General features: G+C 33.6%; 1 protein-coding gene across 1 annotated transcript in view; it reads right to left on the minus strand.

Annotated features, from left to right (window-relative positions):
* The window catches only part of LOC131158033 (protein RAE1), a 66377-nt gene that overhangs the window by 26090 nt on the left and 20628 nt on the right, over positions 1–19659 (minus strand). The window contains exons 6-7 of the mRNA XM_058112584.1: positions 17777–17857; positions 6953–7081 (exon numbers count right to left, since the gene is read on the minus strand). Coding sequence (XP_057968567.1) covers positions 6953–7081; positions 17777–17857 — 210 coding nt within the window. The remainder of the gene's footprint in view (positions 1–6952; positions 7082–17776; positions 17858–19659) is intronic.

The following is a 19659-nucleotide window of genomic DNA, read 5'->3' on the forward strand; positions in this document are numbered from 1 at the left end:
AAATCTTCCAGTTTCTAAGCCTCCACTGTGAACACTTAAAAAAAAGTTCCTATCGCACTTATCACTTAAACAAGCACTTCTACCCAAAAAAAAAGTGGCGTTCATCTTGTACAGTAACAAGTACTTATTGCAAAAAGTGATTTTCCATAACCATTTTTTTTTTTGTAACTTTTTAAGGGCCTGTTTCGGCATCGTTCTGCTTTTGACTTTCTATTTTCGTTTCTGTATAGCAAATTAACAGATTACGAAAATGTGTTTCCTTACAGTGAAAGTTATCTGTTTTTGTTTATAGTTTTCAGCTGTTTGCAATGAAACTTTAAATCATATTTTATGATTTTTAGTTATTTTGGCAGCCTGTTGCTAGAATATTTCATTATCCGGAATTAAAATTTTTGGATTTTGGACTAAATCATTCATTTTATCCATACTTTTTTTAATTAAAATAACAATGCTCATAAAAATTTGAAAAAAATAAAAAATAATAAAAACTATTTACAAAATATTATTTACTATATTTCAATTGTCATATACAATAAGATTGTTCTTGTAAAGTGAATTTTTAAATCTAATAATTAAAAAATAATTATAATGTTCTTTTATTTTTTATTATAGTATTTTTAATTTATATTACTCTGTACTTTTATTATTTTAATCATATTTTGTTATTGTTATTGTTATTGTTATTTGATTCAAAGGCAAACATGAACATTGTTTAATCAAGTTTTTAATTTGTTGTAGTTGTAGAAATATTAAGGGCCTGTTTGGTGTTGGGTGTTGTTGCTATTTTCGGTTTCCTATTTTTGTTTCGCCACAGTGACGAAACAGATTATAAAAATGCATTTGTTTATATTGTCAGTTTTCTGTTTCTATTACTGGATTTTAGCTGTTTGCCAAAAAACTAAAAACCAAATTTTATGGTTTTCAATTGTTTTGGCAACCTATTGCCAAAAATTTTAATTTTCAATTGTTTTGGCAACCTGTTGCCAAAAATTTTAATAACTGGAAATAGTTTTTTTTTTATTAAATCATTCATTTTATACACTTTTAAATTAAAATCAAAATTAAATGAACATATGAACTTAAATATAATTAAAATAAAAATATACATAAATTTCAAAAAATAATAATAAAGTCAATTGAAAAATAGATACTTCTACTATTTTTCAATTGTCATGTCCAATAAATTTTTTGTTGTATAGTAAAATTTGAAAGTAGAACAGTCAAGTAAAATTATTATAATAAATTTTATCTTCATTATAGTATTCTTCTAATGTGTATTATTTGTAATTTTATTATTTTAATCATATTTTTATAATATTATTTGATTTAAAGATGAAAATGAGCATTTTTTAATTAATTTTTTAATTTTTATTAGTTTTATAAGCGCTAACCAAATGGGTTTCTATTTCTAATTTTTGGTTTTCATTTCTAGTTTTCGTTTCTCTAATTTTTTTCAATGATGCCAAATGGTCCCTAACTAAATGTGTGGTTTGTTTTCGGTTTTCAGTTTCTATTTCTAGTTTTTAGTTTTCGTTTTCATATTTTCTTATAGTGATACCAAACAGCCCCCAAGTGAATTTTGAGAAGCACTAAAAGATCGTATTTTTGGCCACTTCTGAGTGACAATGTTCACAAAGAGTCAATTTTGTAAATATAATAAATTTTAGTAGTAGTTTTGTAATTTTAAAAAGTCATAAAATAATCATATATTATTTTGTTATGTATAATAACATCGTAATTCTTGATGAAATATAATTCAATTTTGGAATGAAGAAATAGAACCATCTACAAATTTGAATTAATATTAAGCAAATTAAAAATATTTATTTAATTAATAATATTATTTTAACATAAATTAATATGAATTATGTGTTATAAATATACATTAAGAACATGATTATTGTTAAGTGAAAAACAAAAATATTATATTATTTTTACGTAATATAATATTTAAATGTTAATTAAAAATAACAATTAACATGATTATTAACTAAATTTTTAATTAGAAGATATTACTATTTTTAAATTAAAATATATAAGAAAGTAATCATAAATTATTTTACTATGTATAATATATTAATTATTTATGAAATATAATTCAATTATGGAATGAATGAAAAGAACAATCAATTAATTTAAATTAACATTAAATAATATTAATTTAATTTAATTATTAATACCATTTTTAATATAAAATAATGTGATAATCATATGTTATAAATACACATTAATAAAAATATTATTTTTAATTGAATAATGATGTTATATTATTTTACTTCATACCAAACTATTTAAATTTTAATTAAAAAATAATTGACATAATTATCAATTAATTTTTTAACTTGAAAATATTAATATACATATAAAACAACAACAAGCCTTTAGTCCTACTAGGTGAGGTCGGCTACATGATCCATTCCGCCAATTCACTCGATTGAGAGTGTTTTCCTCTATTAGATTAAGGATTATTAAATCCTTTCTCACTATCTCATTCCAAGTTATTTTACGTCTACCCTTACCCCTTTTCATGCCAAAAACAATAACTAACTCACTCATCCTCACAAGTGTTCTACTAGGCCTACATTTCAAATGCCCAAACCATCTAAGCCGCCCCTTCATTATCTTGTCTTCAATCAGTGTTATGCCTAAATCATTGTGTATACCTTTTGTACATGTTTCTTAGTTGTCCAACATTCTAAATCATAAAGCATAGTCAGCCTTATAGCCTTATAAAACTTTCCTTTTAATTTTAAGGATATACTACGATTACACAACAAACCTAACACACTCCATTTTACCCAACCTAATTTAATTCTACGCACTAGCCTTCTTCAACTTCCCCTTCCGCTTGCATAGTAGATCCAGAATATCTAAATCTATTAGTGTTATTAATCTCTTGATTATCAAGTTTAATCTTCTCTCCACTACTACTCCTTATATTACTGAAATTACATTTCATATATTTTGTATTATTCCTACTTATCCTAAACCCTTTAGACTCTAATGTGGCTCTCCAAAGTTTAAACTTAGATTCAATTACGCTCCTACTATCATCAATCAAAACGATATCATCTACAAACAACATACACTTAGGGATCTCATGCAATATTCCTAGTAAGTTCATCAATCACTAAAGTAAAAAGATAAGGACTCAAAGTAAAACTTTGATGTACACCTATTGTGATTGAAAAATCTCTAGATTCGTCTCCTACAGCCCTAATGCCAGTCACTGCTCTATAATACATATATTTAATGACCTCAGTATATCTATTGCAAACCCCCTTCTTTTCTAAGACTCACCAAAGTACTTCCCTAGATACTCTATCGTAAGCTTTCTCTAGGTCAATAAAAACCATATGCAAGTCGCTTTATTTTTTCCTAAACTTTTCCATTAAGCTTCATTAAAATATTATTTTTACTATATTTCATTAGTACCTTTATACAAAACAAAGGCAATATTCAAAACTATAATAACTATCATGTAATTAAGATTATGAGTCATACGATGAAATTATGAGAAAGGGTAATTGAACATAGAATAAGACTAGAAACAAGAATTTTAGAAGGGGTAATCTGAATATTTTTATATAAACTATAGTAAAAATAATCATATTTTATTTTATTATGAATTATGACATATTAGTTATTAATAAAATATATGTCAATTCTATAACGAATAAGAACCATCTATTAATTTAAATTAACATTAAACAAATTAAATTTTTAAATTTAATTAATAATATAATTATTAACATAAATTTATATGATAGGCATATGCCATAAATATAAATTAAATAAAAGATTAATGTTAAATTAATAATCTTATATATCTACTTATAGAAAAAAATAATTAACATAATTATTAACTAAATTGTTAATTAGAAACCATTAATATTTTATGTTTAAAATATATTTAAAAATAATCATATGTTATTTTATTATATTCACATTAACGGCTAATGACATATAGCAATATAAATTCACAATTCATATAGCTAATAAAAGAGAATATTCAAATACCACTTATTTTAAAATTTACAGACAACCAAACACAACTTATGACTTTCAACACTTTTCTAGTTCAACACTTATTATTATCATTTATTAAATTCAACACTTCTTTTCAAAAGCACTTCTCCGAAAGTGGTTCCAAACGATCCGTAAGAAATTAGAATAACAACCATAATCATTTCTGACTGTATCTGAGAGCAGCATTTTCCAGACAGTCCACCCACCTTGTGGTGCATTGGTCAATCACAAATACAATTTATTCATCATCATAAATTTTCAACTTGTGGCCAGGACTGCACAAGTACTATTTGGTTTGGTTTTCCAGTTATGGTTCTCAGTTTCATTTTAAGATTTTTTAAAAAATTGGTTTCAGCTTCAGATTTATGTGTAAACCAAACTGGAAAACTGAAAAAAAAAACTAACATACAACTCTATTATGAAATCTTGAATTAAATTAAATATAGCCATTGCATCAACAGTACATGTATTACACAATTTTGATTCAATTTTATTTTTTTTATCACTGTAGCTTTTGTGTTCAAATCTAATTCTAAAATGTTGAAAATGTAGAAACTAATTTAAAGTAGAGCAAGAAGGCTTTCCTCTTTGCACCTGCCAATGTGGGAGAGCAGCCCCCCATAAGAGTAGTCATGTGCTGCTGTGCTGCTTTGAAGTGGCGGTGGATTCAATTTTCAAATGAGCCAAGTCTCTCACTCTACTTTATTGTCCCACATTGACTGTTTTAAGAGTGGGAACCCTTCCACTCTTCTATAAAAGCCAAGTCTCTCCCTTTATGTTCCCACCAAGTTACAGCGAATTCGAAGTATACCATGCCGGTCCTGTTGGGCTTCACAGTAGCTGTTCTTTATTTGATTGGGTTGGGCCTATTCTTGGGGCCTGGCTTTGTCTTATATATGTGGCAGAGACTTAAATAACCGACAAAAAACCGAATCGACCAAGTAAGCAATGGTTTGGTTCTTGTTGAACCAACAGTTTTCAGTTCGGTGTCAATTTGAAATTTATGAGAAAAAAAATTTTCAGTTCGGTAATTGGTTTTGGCCAAAACCTAACCAAACCAACCAGAGTATACCCCTAGCCAGCACTAACATAATATAGCAACTATTAAGACAGCATGTATTTGGAAACAATTGTGCATAAAGATTTGTTCCTGAGGAGAAGCTTTTTCTGCAATCCAACCAGGCTTCACAATGCAATTGACAAACCTTGCCTAATCCTCTTATTTTATATAAGTTTTTAAGCAGTATGCAAACAAGAGCTGCTTTAACTTCCTAATTTTTAATATATTTATGTTTCTTTTATTTAGGGTATTTTTATTAGGGCCATATCTTCAAGTTTCTTGTATAATTTTATTTAGAAAGCAAGATTCTAGGTATTGTTATTTAGGAAACTCAAACTGGTATCTTGGTTTTATTAGGCTTATCAATTAGCTTTGTCATCTTCCAAGTTGCAAGCATTGTAAGTCTATATATTAGGATTATATCTCCAATATTCTAGATTATTATCATTTAAGAAACCAGCATTTTAGCTTAATTAGGATTTCTTAATTAGTTTCTTTATCTTCCAAACATTGTAAGCCTATAGAAGGCCCCTATGTATTAGTTTTTAAGAGTGATTGGAATGCAGAACTGACGTTCCTGGAAAGCAATAGGTTTCCTCTAGCAGAAATGTCAACATAATAAAACAAGTAAAAGATGAAAATCGATTAAAAGAAATGTGAAAACTGTGAATTGGACAAAAGAATAAGCAATAGATTAACCTTCATGAAGTCCCTATTCTCTCTGAAAAGTCCCTAAAAGTTTTATAAAGTATCATGCAAAATAACATGTTCGAACTAATGATACTCTTTCAACATATTTCCCTGAAAAAAATATTATCAAGGAATACAAAAGAAATACCCCATTAGGTATTAATCTGACAGCTTATTAAGATTTAAACTTCAATCAATTTTGGGATGCTCAGAAAATGACATTTCTGTACAAATTTTGAGCACTTACATATTTCCCTAAGTCTCATGAGAATGTTCCTCATATTGCAACACTACAATCAACATATAAAAACATCAAGAAGTAATCATTATATATAATATATATTTATATATATTAGACTAAAAAAAAGGAAGATATTTCATTAAAGAAGAAAGAATGTACAAAAAAGAGAATAAGACATCCTCCTATGAGAAAAAGAGAAAGAAAAAAAAAATTATATATATATGGAAATAACAAACCACGATGTATCGTGCTTTATTATCAATTATCATAAACTTGCACTCAAACCTGTTGATTAAACGGATGAAAAACTACAATGTCTAAGAGTTTTTAATCAAGTTCAGCTTGTTCAAATTGGAAAGATTGTTTTATCAATGATTAAAGCATCTTTGGAATTAATAATCAAATAACTTCAACACATGAAATAGAGTAGCTACGGCATAAAAAATTATTCTAGCATCCTGAATTATCCAGTAGCATCTTAATTCTTGTCAAAAAATCTTCAAAACAATTGATGCCATAAAAACAAGAGATACTGACCAAAATATCGTGTTACAAGCAATGAAATAACCAATAGCAAGTTCTCTTGTTGGCAGGAAAAGCAGGTGGCTTTCTCTAAGTAAAGCAAAATAAAACATTTACAATTTTTTTCAAAAAAATAAAAAAGAAATATTCAGATTCAACTAAGATGTCTAACTTAAGAAGATAAAGAGTTAAGAACACTAAAGACAAAATTACTGTTCTGGCAAACTAAAGAAACATTCAGATTCAACTAAGATGTCTAACTTCAGAAGATAAAGAGTTAATAACACTAAAGACAAAATTACTCTGGCAAACTAAACATTGAAATAATTTTAAGACAGCATTAATAAAGCAATAAACTGGGCATGGGGAGACCAACAACAAAAAATTAATGCAATAGTGTACACTCTCACAGGATGGAAGTTTAAGGAATTGACGGAGTATATCTCGTTGCCATCTCTGTGGCATTTGAATGTGAAGTTTTTACTTTGTTGTGAATCATCCAGATGATGCACGCCAACCCTTCCCTCTATCGAACCAACCTAGAGAGAACATACCATCACATTCAATGATCCAATAAAGTGTCACAAAATTTAATAATGTTTGACAAGGTGGATCAAGAAAGATAGTCAAATTTGTATACTTGATCAACAAGAAAAGAAAAAAAAACAAATGAAAGATGATGAAATTTATCCCATGCCTTCAAATATCAAGCATTAAAAAAGTAGACATTACTGAAGCCAAGAATGGACACCTGGCTGACACTTGGCCGCCCCACTTTAGAATTTAAAGCCAGTAGAAGCAAGCAGCTGCAGTCATGTTATACTGCTTCCAGACATATCAATACCAGCAACTACATAGTATAACTATTATCGTTTGCTGTAAACCCTAGTTCTAGAGAGAGAGAGAGAGAAAGAGAGCAGGAGTAGTGAGAAAATTCGACCGAAAATAAGGAATAAATAGGAGAATTGAGGGGAAATAGGGAAAAAAATGCGGAAAATTCAGAGGAGCATCAAAATAAATTGGAGAAGGATTCATATAGCCGACCCCACTTAGTGGGACTAAGGCATGGTTTTGTTGTTGTTTGTTGTATCAAAATAAATCGGAGAAGCTGATAGTCAAGGTGGCGTCCTTAATCTTTGTTCACCTAAAGATTTTGGATAAAATTGGGATTCCTCTGGGAAAAAGGTAGGAATTTGTATGTAGTTACATTCTAATAGGGAAGAATTTGGTAGTTCTTTATTTGTTATTTAGTGTAAATTCCATCACATGTGTTCTCCTTGGCTTTCATAGCTGCACATTATTTTTTTTTAAATAGTCAGGAAATTTATTTGCTATGGCTATTTGTCTACAAGGAAGATGGTCATTTGTTTGCTACAGCAACCTAGCATATATTAAAATTCCAGTGAAATAAATGGATGTACTGTAGCACTGTGTGCTATTTGTGATTGATATACTGTGGAATTTGAGCAAATAGGCCTGTGCCTCCCTTGGATGAAAGGCCCTACACCTTCGAAGGGTATTTACGCTTATGCAGTGACTGGCCAATGTGGAAATTGGCACTTCTCTTATTTCCACTTCATACAATTGGTTGGTCAAGCTAGATATTGACGCTTGTTTGAGATGGTACTGCTATGCTGAAATGAGTGCTACTTGGAGGGCTTGACTCTAGATAAAGAGATGACCTAGAATAGGAAATGCACTCATGAAAATGACCTAGAATAGGAAATGCACTCATGAAAATAGGTACATGCCTGCATATAAAAATGAAAAATCACATCTGGATGATTGAAAAGAAAATTGGAAAATCTCATCTTAAATGATGAAGTCGTTATGTAAATTATCGTAGATTAAGTATGTCTACTAAGCTCGTGGTTGCTCTCCCCACTTCCTCATTTCAGGCTCAGTTGGATTGAAGGAAAGCAACATTCGCTGAGTTTTTCACTACTTTACAGGTTCGCATGAAGACATCAATATGTGTTTTTGTTGGTGAACATGGTTGGTTCAAGTAGTATGGAATAAGACAGGTTTGACATGAGGAAATAGTGCTGTACAAAAATTAAGAGAGTAAATGGAAGAGTGCTACAAGATTATAGACACATCAGCAGGCAATGAATAAATGCGGATAACTTCATATTGGATATAGACAACCTAAGCAGCAATAGCAAAATACAGAATACAATTTTAAAAAAAAAATTTCCCAGAGGCACAGTTTCTTGTACAGGATTATAGCTACGGTACCCCTTTGGTTGATAACACACTATAGAAAATGCACAACGTAGAACAATTACTAAGCTTATTCCGTGCTGATGTTCTAGTACTGAATATTTTGGTATCTTAAAGTTCAAATATTAGTGCTAATGTTCTTGCAATCAAGAATCTAGAATGCAGGGTATCTTACACAACTTTAATAACTGTGTGCCTGACCTTTGTGAAGTGTACCTTCATCTCACCCCGTGTGCCTAGGCTCTAGGAACCCTTTGTGCCAGAGTGCACCTTGAGCCTTTGGCTGCTATGGATCACACACACAATTATATTCATTTACCCCCCAGCAACAGGAGAAACTTCCAGTTCTCTCTATAATTCAAAGCACACTCAAACAGTATTCTGCACCCAAATCAACCCGAAGAACCTTAATATTGGTGGGAAATCAGGCATTATCCATGGAAATAAAAGCCTAATTAAAAAAGGGCATCCCCAGGCCACAAGGCTCCCCTGCCTTGCAAGGGTAGGGGGAGGGTTGTCACAGTGTCTGCAGCCTTACTCATACTTTTATGCAAAGAGGTTGTTTCCTTGGACTCGAACCCGTGACCCACCCATCACAATGGAGCAAACTTACCATTGATCCAAGGCCCACCCTCTATAAATAAAAGCTAAATTAAAGTTCAAAATTTCAGATTCAGAAGGCATCAGATACATCCATGAATAACAACTATAGTCATCAATAAAACAAACATAATATACAGAACAGCCCTTCATGTAGGAACTAGAGAAGGTCCCCATACATCAGTATAAAGAAGAAAGGAGAATTAGAAACAGAAATACATTTATCAAAAGGCAGTTTGGGCATCATTGAAGGTTTACATCCACAACCAGAGATGTTAGATGCATGCCCTAGAACCCCATAAGAAGCCAATCCTTTCAAGCAATCACTAGATAAATGACCTCATCTAGAATACCACAAGTAAAACTAAGAACCACAACCCAAACGAAAAAAGGAAAATGCTGACAAATCAGTCTGTCTCCATAAGATAAGCAAGCTTTCCAAAATGTACAAGTCACCAGCTGTCACAAACCCATGTCGGATGTGTACTAGGGAAATTTCAGGCTAATAAGGATGGTTTGGGATCCAACTATGTGAGGTGCCTTTTATAGGACAAAACCATGAAGCCAATGGGCCAAAATAGACAATACCTAACCAGAGTTGGGCCTGAGACCGTTACATTTTGAATTAGAGTCACCCTGGAAGTACTATTATGTGGGACCCTACACACAGGCACTCTTACGACAACGTCAAAGATTGGAAGGAGAGAATGTCGAAGTCCCTTATCGAATGTGTATTAGGCAAATCTTGTGCTTAAAAGGATGGTTTGGGCTCCAACTATATTTTATAGGACAAAACCATGAGGTCAGTGGGCCAAAACAAACAATACCTCACCAAAGTTGGGCCCAAGACCATTACACACCAATTATGTGCTCCACTCCAATATGCTTCCCAGACTTCCAATTACGGACAAAGCAACTAGAATACAACATCAAAGCCTGCAACAGAAAGTTGACTAATTGAAAATAAACAAAATACAATTGGTGAACACAAAACACATTGAATATGGACAAAGAATTGGGTGGGAGGGTTCCCATAGAACTAATACGCTCAACATGCCTTGGAGGGCCATTAGAAATGAGAATTGTGATAGAAGAGAAATGGGATAGACAACCACTTAGTGAAGATAGAATAGGTGTCATATGATGCAGTTTCTAGAATCAAAAATACATGTAGCACAAGAGATACCTAATGGATGAGAGCCATCCAAACTTATGCAAGTAAATGATCCATAGTGGAACAATCAATCATAGTCTTCATAGAGCATACCTACTCAATCATTGACTGGATGATTGTACAAGAAAGAAGAAACAATGTTGGCAGTAACATTTGGAGCTGCAAGTATGGTTGAAAGTAAGAAGATGACAATTGAGGCAAAGATGTGGTCCTAGGGAAACGGCATGCTAGGTAGTCTAAGAAGATGTGCATCCTTTTTGCGGTAGAGGCTCAAGACAAGAGACCTTCCATTGGCCTTTCTAACAGCAGAACCTACACTCATGGCTCATCAACTCCAACATGTCGCAGCTTCTGGTAACTCGTAACACTTCTATAGCAAAGACTAAGTGAAGTTCTCGAACAACACCATCAAGACTAAATAGAAGAGCATGATGTACCACAGAACCACAAACAAATAGGTCTCTCAGAACCATTATAAATTGCACTAGCCTCTGTCTTTCTTTAAATTTTGCATGGCTATCCACTGACTGCAAATGTGGATCCACAAGGGCTAGTTGGTTCCAAGAAAAAGTCATCTAATTGTAGAAATCTTGAATGGTCTTGTCACCCTACTTGGCTCCACAAATTCCCCTCTCGGTACTCCTTTATAAAATTTTATTCAAGATAAACCCAAAAATAGGCCCAAACTTTGGATGTACTGAACTTTGAAAACTCATGCAAATAGTTGGTTCCACCAAATTGCATAAACCAAGTAAGAATCTAAGCATTCTCCATCCCTCACTTAGCAACAGATTTTTCAATGACTTGAACCTTAGTATCAAAGCATTTAACTTCAAAGCCTGTCATATAAAACCCCATCTTCCCTTTCCAAGAAAAACGTTAATGCAGGAGCAGCAGCAAGAATGATGAATAGAACAGCAGTGTAGGTACTGCCCGGGAGAAAACAGGAAGAGGGGAGAGGAAGAACAAAAGAAAGAAGAAGGAACAGAAGAGGAGGAAGGAGGAGGAGAAAGGAAATACAATGGGGGAACAACACAGACACTTGTTCACCTAAATTTTCAAATTCGCAAAAACTAATTTCCGCATGGCTTTCACACCCTGTTTGTAAGAAACTATAGAAAGCCTAAATTACAAGAAATTGCACATAAACCCTTAAAAAGGTACATGAAATTACAAAAGATCCTCCAAAACATACATATATTACAAACAGACCCCAAAATACACATATGGCTACTAATAGCAAACTAAACACACATAATAAACTACATTATTGACTAAACACACCTGGGTTTACGACCCGAGAATCCATTGACTCTATTCTTTGAAAATATTCTCCAAATTGGGTCAAAATGATCCATCCAAATACCTGCTGCCTGTCCTACGTCAGAAGTTTTTCATTACACTTGACCAGTAAGTGCAGTATCCAACATTTGAAGTATGTTGTTTGTCTGAATTGTGCCATGTGGACTTAACATGATTACTGGCCTGAGGTCTGATAACTCCAAGCCTTTGATTTCAAGGAATATTGGAGAGAGAGAGAGAGAGAGAGAGAGAGAGAGAGAGAGAGAAAGAGAGAGAAGAGAACCATCAGAAGAGAGTGAAATCGGTGTAATCAAATTTAATTTCATTTTTGTTTTCCTTCTGCCATCTTGTATTATTTGCTTTTGCCTACTGGTTCTGACTTCTGAGTTTTAACTCATTTGATCTATTGAATTTTATAGCATCTTAGCATTTTTCCCAATGCATATTTGGATTTGATTTTTTACTTTGTTAACTTTGGGGGATCTTAGGATTTATCTATAATAGTATTTTTGATCATGTGAAGCAACTTTGAAAAAAAAAAAAAACCTTTTTAATGGTGTGGGACATACAATTTTAGTGTGGGGCTTATATTATTTAGTGATAGTCTTTACTCAAAATGATTTTTATTGATATCAACATTAGTTAACCTTCTGTGTAAAATATGTATTATTTTTCTCACAAGCATCGCACTTTACTCGAGCAAGCATCTAGGGTGGCACGAAGCACCTCAATAAGCGATTGTTTTGCAAGCTAAGATTTTTCAGGACTGGATTGGACTAGAAGGACTAGTATTGGACTGGTTTGGCAATGATAAACCATCCTGTTTTTAATCTATCATCTACATGGGATAAGATAAAGACATGAGTGGTTTTTTTTTCTTCTTTTGCCTTTGGTAAGACTTGGCCTGAGCTTGCCAGTAGGTGTGAACCAGCCAGCTCTAGCCCATGTTCATGGGCTAAGCAGCTCCCTTAGCCTCTTTACAAAGCACAGCCAAACATGTGCAAAATGTGGCCTGAACCTAGCCACTCTTAGCCCATGAAACAAGCACACCCTCGAGCAATAGGAGCTCTTAGGGGGCATTTGGCAGAATTAAGCACTGAAAAGTGAAGACTGAATTAGACTTCGAATTTTACAAACCAATTTAGAACCTGACAACTGTAACACTGGAAAAATATTACTTTCTTGGTAAATCCAAAATATCTAAATATGTACATAAAAATTATGAAAAAAAAAAAATACAAGAGCACAAATCTGGTTTATCTAATCATACGCCAATGAAAATTACCTACTCAATAAATTAACACAAATATCATCTCCCCAAATTTCAGATTTATCAAATCAATTAAAAAAAAATTTCAATCTCTTGGGTTTGCACCAAATCTGGTGCATCAACCATCTTCCATGGTTCCAGCTACGGTCTTCAAATGTGAAGCTTCAAGCTCATGGCAGAGGCCACAATGGAGGCTGTGATGGAGGCAGTGGTGGAGATGTGATGGAAACCATGGTGGTAGCGACAGCATGATGAAAGGTGGTGGTGGGAGCATGATGGCAGGCGGTGACAGAGGCCATGGTGGAAGGCAGCAACAGGAGCATTGTGGGAGGTGGTAGTGAAGGCTGTGGTGGGAGTGTGATGGGAGGCTCCAGATTGTGGTGGGTCAACAATCTCCAGAGATCTGATGGGAGGTGATTATGGGAGGGGAAGCACTGGTAAGAGCACAGCCATGGAAGAAACAAGGGGACAAGGGGGGAGAGAGAGGGGGTGCAGAGGGAGAGTGAAATAATCGATAGCTGAATGAGGCTCAGCAATGAACCTATTAATGACTGAATCATTATAAGGCTATTCAGTTAACTTTCCGAACAGCATCTAGTTCACCTAATGCTGATAGAATAGTAGACCAGTCAAATAAAAGGTCATTCATTGCAAGCAAACAGACCCTTGGCATCTTTTGTGTGCCTTAAGCTTTTGACAAAACTGAGGGAGATAACAAAGCTGGTGATTTATAAGATAGAGAATTGAAGAAAATTTCTGCAAACAGAGAAGCATTCCTATTATTGCAAATAAACAAGCAGGAAGAAGAACAGAGGTTCTAGAGGAGGTTCATGACTTAATGCAATTCTCAAAGATTACCAGTTTTAGGAAAGTGTACAGTTTGAATATGGCAGTTTGTAAAGGACTTAAGAGGGGGAAAGCATACAATATGAATATGGCAGGTCGCAAAGGACTTAAGAGGGTTTGGAGATGCTTTGATGGGCTCATGGGCCAGGGTGATAAAAAGAGAAGAACTTCTGAGAGGCAAAATAGCTCAACTCTGTTAATGTGATATCTGCAATAGTGATTCAGTGCAAGTGTGGGATGCTATCAACAGTTCTCAGACTACAGAAGAACTGCAGATCAGTTGCTGAAACATTGAAGCAGCCCCAGTAAATTAGCTCAGCAAGAGAGTTAAGAACAAAATGTACATGATAGTTCAATAAAATATAACCAAAACTAACCAAAGGATGAAAGCAACCCTAGCCATAGCAATAATTACAAAAATACACATGTACAGAACATAAACCTCCACAAATATGACATCCAATTCCCCAGTTGGTCCATGGCAAAAGGATGTACATGTCTTAACCACACAAGACAAACACCACCAGAAGTTTGTAAAAAGCACATTTAGGCAAACATCAACGGTGAGCGGTATCGGTTGTGCACAATGAAAGCAAGCTTATGTGACCAGATAGCTCTATTAGACACCATGCATTTCAAGTTTCTGATCCCTCATTTAAGTTTCCTACTTCTATTGGTTTCGTTTTCCCACAAATATGTCACCTTTCTCCAGTCACCACAATGTTGAGAAGTTATGTTCCTCTGAAATTCTATTATTTTAGCATCCCATCCAGCTTCAAGCACACATACTTTAAACATTCCTGCCTTTGGTCTATCTTTACAGATATTTGTTTCTGTCGCTATTATTATCCCTAAGAATGAGATTTGTCAAAAAAATTTCAAAAGAAAAATCCAATGTAAAAGATTAAAAGTCGTGGTCAAAATTATTGTTTCATCTGACTGTTTCATTGCATTCATAACTTTAAACAACATGTGGGTGCTCTATTGAATTACTCATGAAATTGTTAAATTTTGCTCCACTGAAATACAAGTTCTTCACACAATCATTTTTCACGACACAATAGAATGAGTACGTACTATTGATTTTATCATTTAACAATTTGGATTCTAATAATGTTTCTGTATGATAATTGACAAAACTTAAGAAGGGAAAATATTAACTGCCACTTAACAGTTGAAACAAAATTTGTCAGTCTTCAGTCAAGTTCATTTAACTTAATATCTCAGAACATTTTTAAGGATTCAGTTCAGGTATAGATAGTCATTAGGAGGCTGTATGATGCGTATTATTTTATTCTATTCCATATTATTTGAGTAATTTAGGATGAATAAAATGAAGTGAATCCTACAATGGTTTTCTCTCACACATAAAAACCTTTTCATCTCTCATTTCGATATCATGCTCTGTCATGGTGCTGGTAGAATTTGATGGTGAGGGTTTGTTCAGTCCAGATCGAGGGGAAATCCTTCAATCTGAGATTGGATAAAGTGGGGAAGGTGCCAGTTCTTGTGAAGAATCGGCAACATAATCGATGAGTAAGACTTTCATCGGCTGTTGCAACGTGTTTCTCACAGGGATTTTTGTCTCTTGTTGGAAGGTCAAGCAAGGGTTTTCAAAAATCTTGGGTGAGTTTCACTGACTACTGGATGGTCATTCATGCGACAAAGGCAGGTAAGTTCTTGGAATTAGGGCATGGTTGGAGAGGCAAGAGTTACTCTTATCTTTGTTCCTGAAGGGTCCAAAGGCAATGGGTAGCTTCGATTTGGGGAAGAATTTAGTGCTCTGCTAAGCTCTCTTCATCCTGACACTACAGGTGTAGGATAAGATCTTTGAGAATTGTTCAAGGGGTGAGGTAGTTTCAGGAACTAGAATTGATGCTCATGCTCATGCTACTTCCAAGGGTATGCCGGAGGTGGTGTGTGTTCATTGTGTAGGAAGATAAAATAGGAAGTCCTTCAGTCTGCTTCGTCAATCAGTCAAATTCGTTAAGGGCAAGGATTCCAACTGGGGGCCTGAGTTCAGAAACAGCTAAAATTTCCTGCTTGGACGAAGGATTAATGAGGATTAGATGGGTTGGCTTGGGTCTATGATGATAACTTTAGACTTGGGCGGACTACTTGACAGCAGTATAAGCCTTTTAAAACAGCTGATAGGCCTTTCAGTTAAGGAGGCCCAAAATCAGAATTATGATCCTACTTTGGGCTTGCTTATTGAGAACGAAAACAATCTGGTTAAGCCTCAGCTGGGCCAACTGAATGGGCAGGCCCAAAAGTCTATTCCTACTAGCTTTAATAGCCTAGTTGAAAGTCAGGTCCCCAATCTGAATGAAGCCCATAGTCTTTCTTCTAATTCCTGTGAGACGACAGGACGTCATCTTCCTTCGGAAAAGAAGCAAGCCACTACAGCATTAGCGTTTCACTTGACCTCAAACCAGACCCTTGATGGTCAAAAAAAAAAAGGAGTAGCTGTTCCAATAACAGAAAAAGGAAGGAGGTAGTAATAGAAAGGTTGGTTTCTAAAGATTCAAATAATATTCTTCAAGTTTCTTCTTTTTTCTGTTCAGAAGAAGTATGCTAGTGGGCAGGGTTCCGAGAATGAAATTGGGGAGAGTCATCTAAGAATGTTAGTTCTAGTGAGAATGAATTTCAGAATTTTATAGTGCATTTGGAAGGAATTTCAGATGGTAAGAGAGCTGATGCAGATAATCTGAGAGATCAAAAAAGGTTTATATTTGTCTTTAGAAAGAGCAAAAGGGTTTTGAAATGAGGAAACATCTTGAAGAAATTAGAGATTCATCTAGTGAAACAACAAAAAAAAAATCTCCATAGAGATTCAAAAGGTGGGTTAAGTCTAGTGAGAAGCCAATTGATGAGAGCATTGAGAGGGCGAGTATCTGCAAGGATAGTAAGAGATGAGAGGATATGTTGGATGATGATACTGCAGACAGGATTTTGACTGTGACAGAGGCTTACTTTTGGATCAAATTCAGGATCAACATTGTTATTTCCCCGACTCTTCTTCTGATAGTCTCGGGGATTTATCTTTGTGCAGTCTCCTCCTCTAGAAGGGTTAGATGGTAATGGCATTATATTTTTGACGATGATGCTTCTTATGAAGAGCAAGGGAAAAAGATGGAATTCTGCCTACTCCAGCTCAAAAAATTTCTGGGAAGCACCTTCAAATTCAGAATTCGGTTGATAACTTGGGCCTCAATTTGCCTGATCATGGAGGAAATCAAGTTAGGCTTGATGGTGGTAAATCTAAGGTTAAGAAGGGTCAGAGGGAATTAGATAATTTCAAGTGTTTAGTGAACTATGATGGGAAGGATTTAAAGAGAGGATTTCTTGGCTGATTTTAGTTTTTGTTTTTCACTAGGGTTTTTTATCTTTTTTCTTTTGTTTATTGATTTTTTTATTTCTTTTTCCTTTTGAGGATTTAGTATCCTCGTACTGGTTGTATATTCTCTCTCTCTCTTTTAATATATCTTCTTTTTTATCAAAAAAAAAAGTAACTGTTAGAAAGCAGAAGCCAAAATCACATCAATAGCATGTTGTGTACTTACATTTTCGTCTTTTGTGATTCAATCATATTTAGTGTGCTTCGACTCTACATTTATTTTCCAGGTTTAATAGAGGTATTTCTATCGAAGTTTTACTTATCATTCCTATTACACTATATCAGCACCATTTGGCTACAGTTGGCTAGAATAATAAGATAGAACTTCAAGTCCCAACCAATTTGATTAAAAAAGAAGAAAGCTAAACTTGGAAAATTAAATTAAATTAAATTCAAAACAACAAAGAAAAATAAAATATTACCAAGAAACCCTGTTGATCAGGAAAGGCAGCAACACATCTCGTCTGATACTTAAGGGGCGAAGAAATTCTCTTGAATTCTGTCTGTCAGTGTTCAAAGTTATATAGATGATTTCAGCATCATAATGCAATAAAAAAACAAATACATAAAATGAACCATTGTTTCTCAAAAATTTTCGTGATAAATCATGAGTAGACTCAGATGCATTGAAAATGTCTTTCACAAGAAATCAACCATATTTTTTTATACAAAAAAAACAATAAAAACAACAATTAAAATGATAACATAATGCAATAGAAATTGTTTTTTTATTGAGTGGTGCTAGCTTCTTTTTTTTTTTTTCTTCTTTGGAGGACAACTTGTCTTCCTTTTGATTATATTTCTTTCTCTTTCCTAATAAATATCTTATTATATGAGAAATAAAGTGCAAGCCATTGATGGTGATTGTATTTCTTTCTTCTCTTTCCTAATAAATATCTTTTTCAAAAAGAATTAAAGTGCAAGCTGACAATGGCAATAGGAAGGGATCTTGAGTTTTATTCTCAGTTGCCTAGGCCTAGCAATATCCTCCTCCATAGAACAGACTGCTGAAGAGAGAGCCTGAATTCCTAGAGGCAGTATTCCTTTTTCTTCAAAGCTTTATAAACAGACACAACGCATTTGCTGGTTTGCGTGCTTTGATATTCATGGTCTGTGATGAAACATTAGTGTCCACTTTCAAATCTATATCTGACATCAAGCTTACAATTAAAATTGAGATTTTCAGAAATTGTCTTCTATTAAAGGTTAACAAAGTTGATTATCTAAGGAAATAAAGAAATTAGGTTATCTGTACGATAATAAGAGTGACGGCGCTAGCACATTTGCTTATGATGGTGGTTTAACATTGGATGAGGTTGGGGAACATTATGGACATGCTTCAGATTCACCCACTAGGAAATATCTTATTTGCCACTATCCCAAATGGAAGGTTTAGAGTGTGCTTCTGTTTTTGAGGATTACGATATGGGTAAAGACAAAAGAGGAGCAGTGAAGGGATGGGATTTTGCCCATGGTGAAGGAGATTTATGTGGCATGTAAGTTTAAACACGATAAATATTCTTCATACATCATAATATTAAGACCTTCGAAACTCATAATTTTACAATCATTAACGTTAAAATAAAACATACCTTGATCCATAGCCTCCAAATATATATATATATATATATATATATTTGGACTGTGTTTCTATCTCATAACTCTTGCTCTTCCTTAAGCTTCAACTTAATTTGATGGATATATTTAGCATAAGCATCACAGGCTGAGATAGGACCAGCCACTAACCTCTCTTTTATAATCACTTCCATCAAGTGATTAATAATGTATCATAATTATAGACTTCTCATATTCCTAGATATCATTATAGTTTTACAAAATTCTGAGATCATTAATCCAAAAACATAATTACAATTATAATAACAATATTTTATTTAAGACCTTTCATATTACCTCAAGAAATATGATTATAATTTCATTTGAGGCAATTAATGTCTTACATTCTCCCACTTGGCTCAAGTGAAATTACTTAACGTAGTTTATCATAATGCGCATACATTAGTTATCATTAACATGTAGAAAACTTGTAGGAGTTATGGTGGTTCCATTTCATCTTTATTAACATAGTTCCTTCCATGTACTACAATACAAGTTCCACTACACATAATGATCTTTTAGTTGAGAGGCATACATTAGGTCCAAATTTAATCCGCATACATTAGTTATTATTAATATGTAGAAAACTTGTAGGAGTTATGGCAGTTCCATTTCATCTTTATTAACATAGTTCCTTCCATGTACTACAATACAAGTTCCACTACACATAATGATCTTTTAGTTGAGAGGC

The sequence above is a fragment of the Malania oleifera genome, chromosome 6, assembly GCF_029873635.1.
Source record: "Malania oleifera isolate guangnan ecotype guangnan chromosome 6, ASM2987363v1, whole genome shotgun sequence".
Classification (NCBI taxonomy): domain Eukaryota; kingdom Viridiplantae; phylum Streptophyta; class Magnoliopsida; order Santalales; family Ximeniaceae; genus Malania; species Malania oleifera.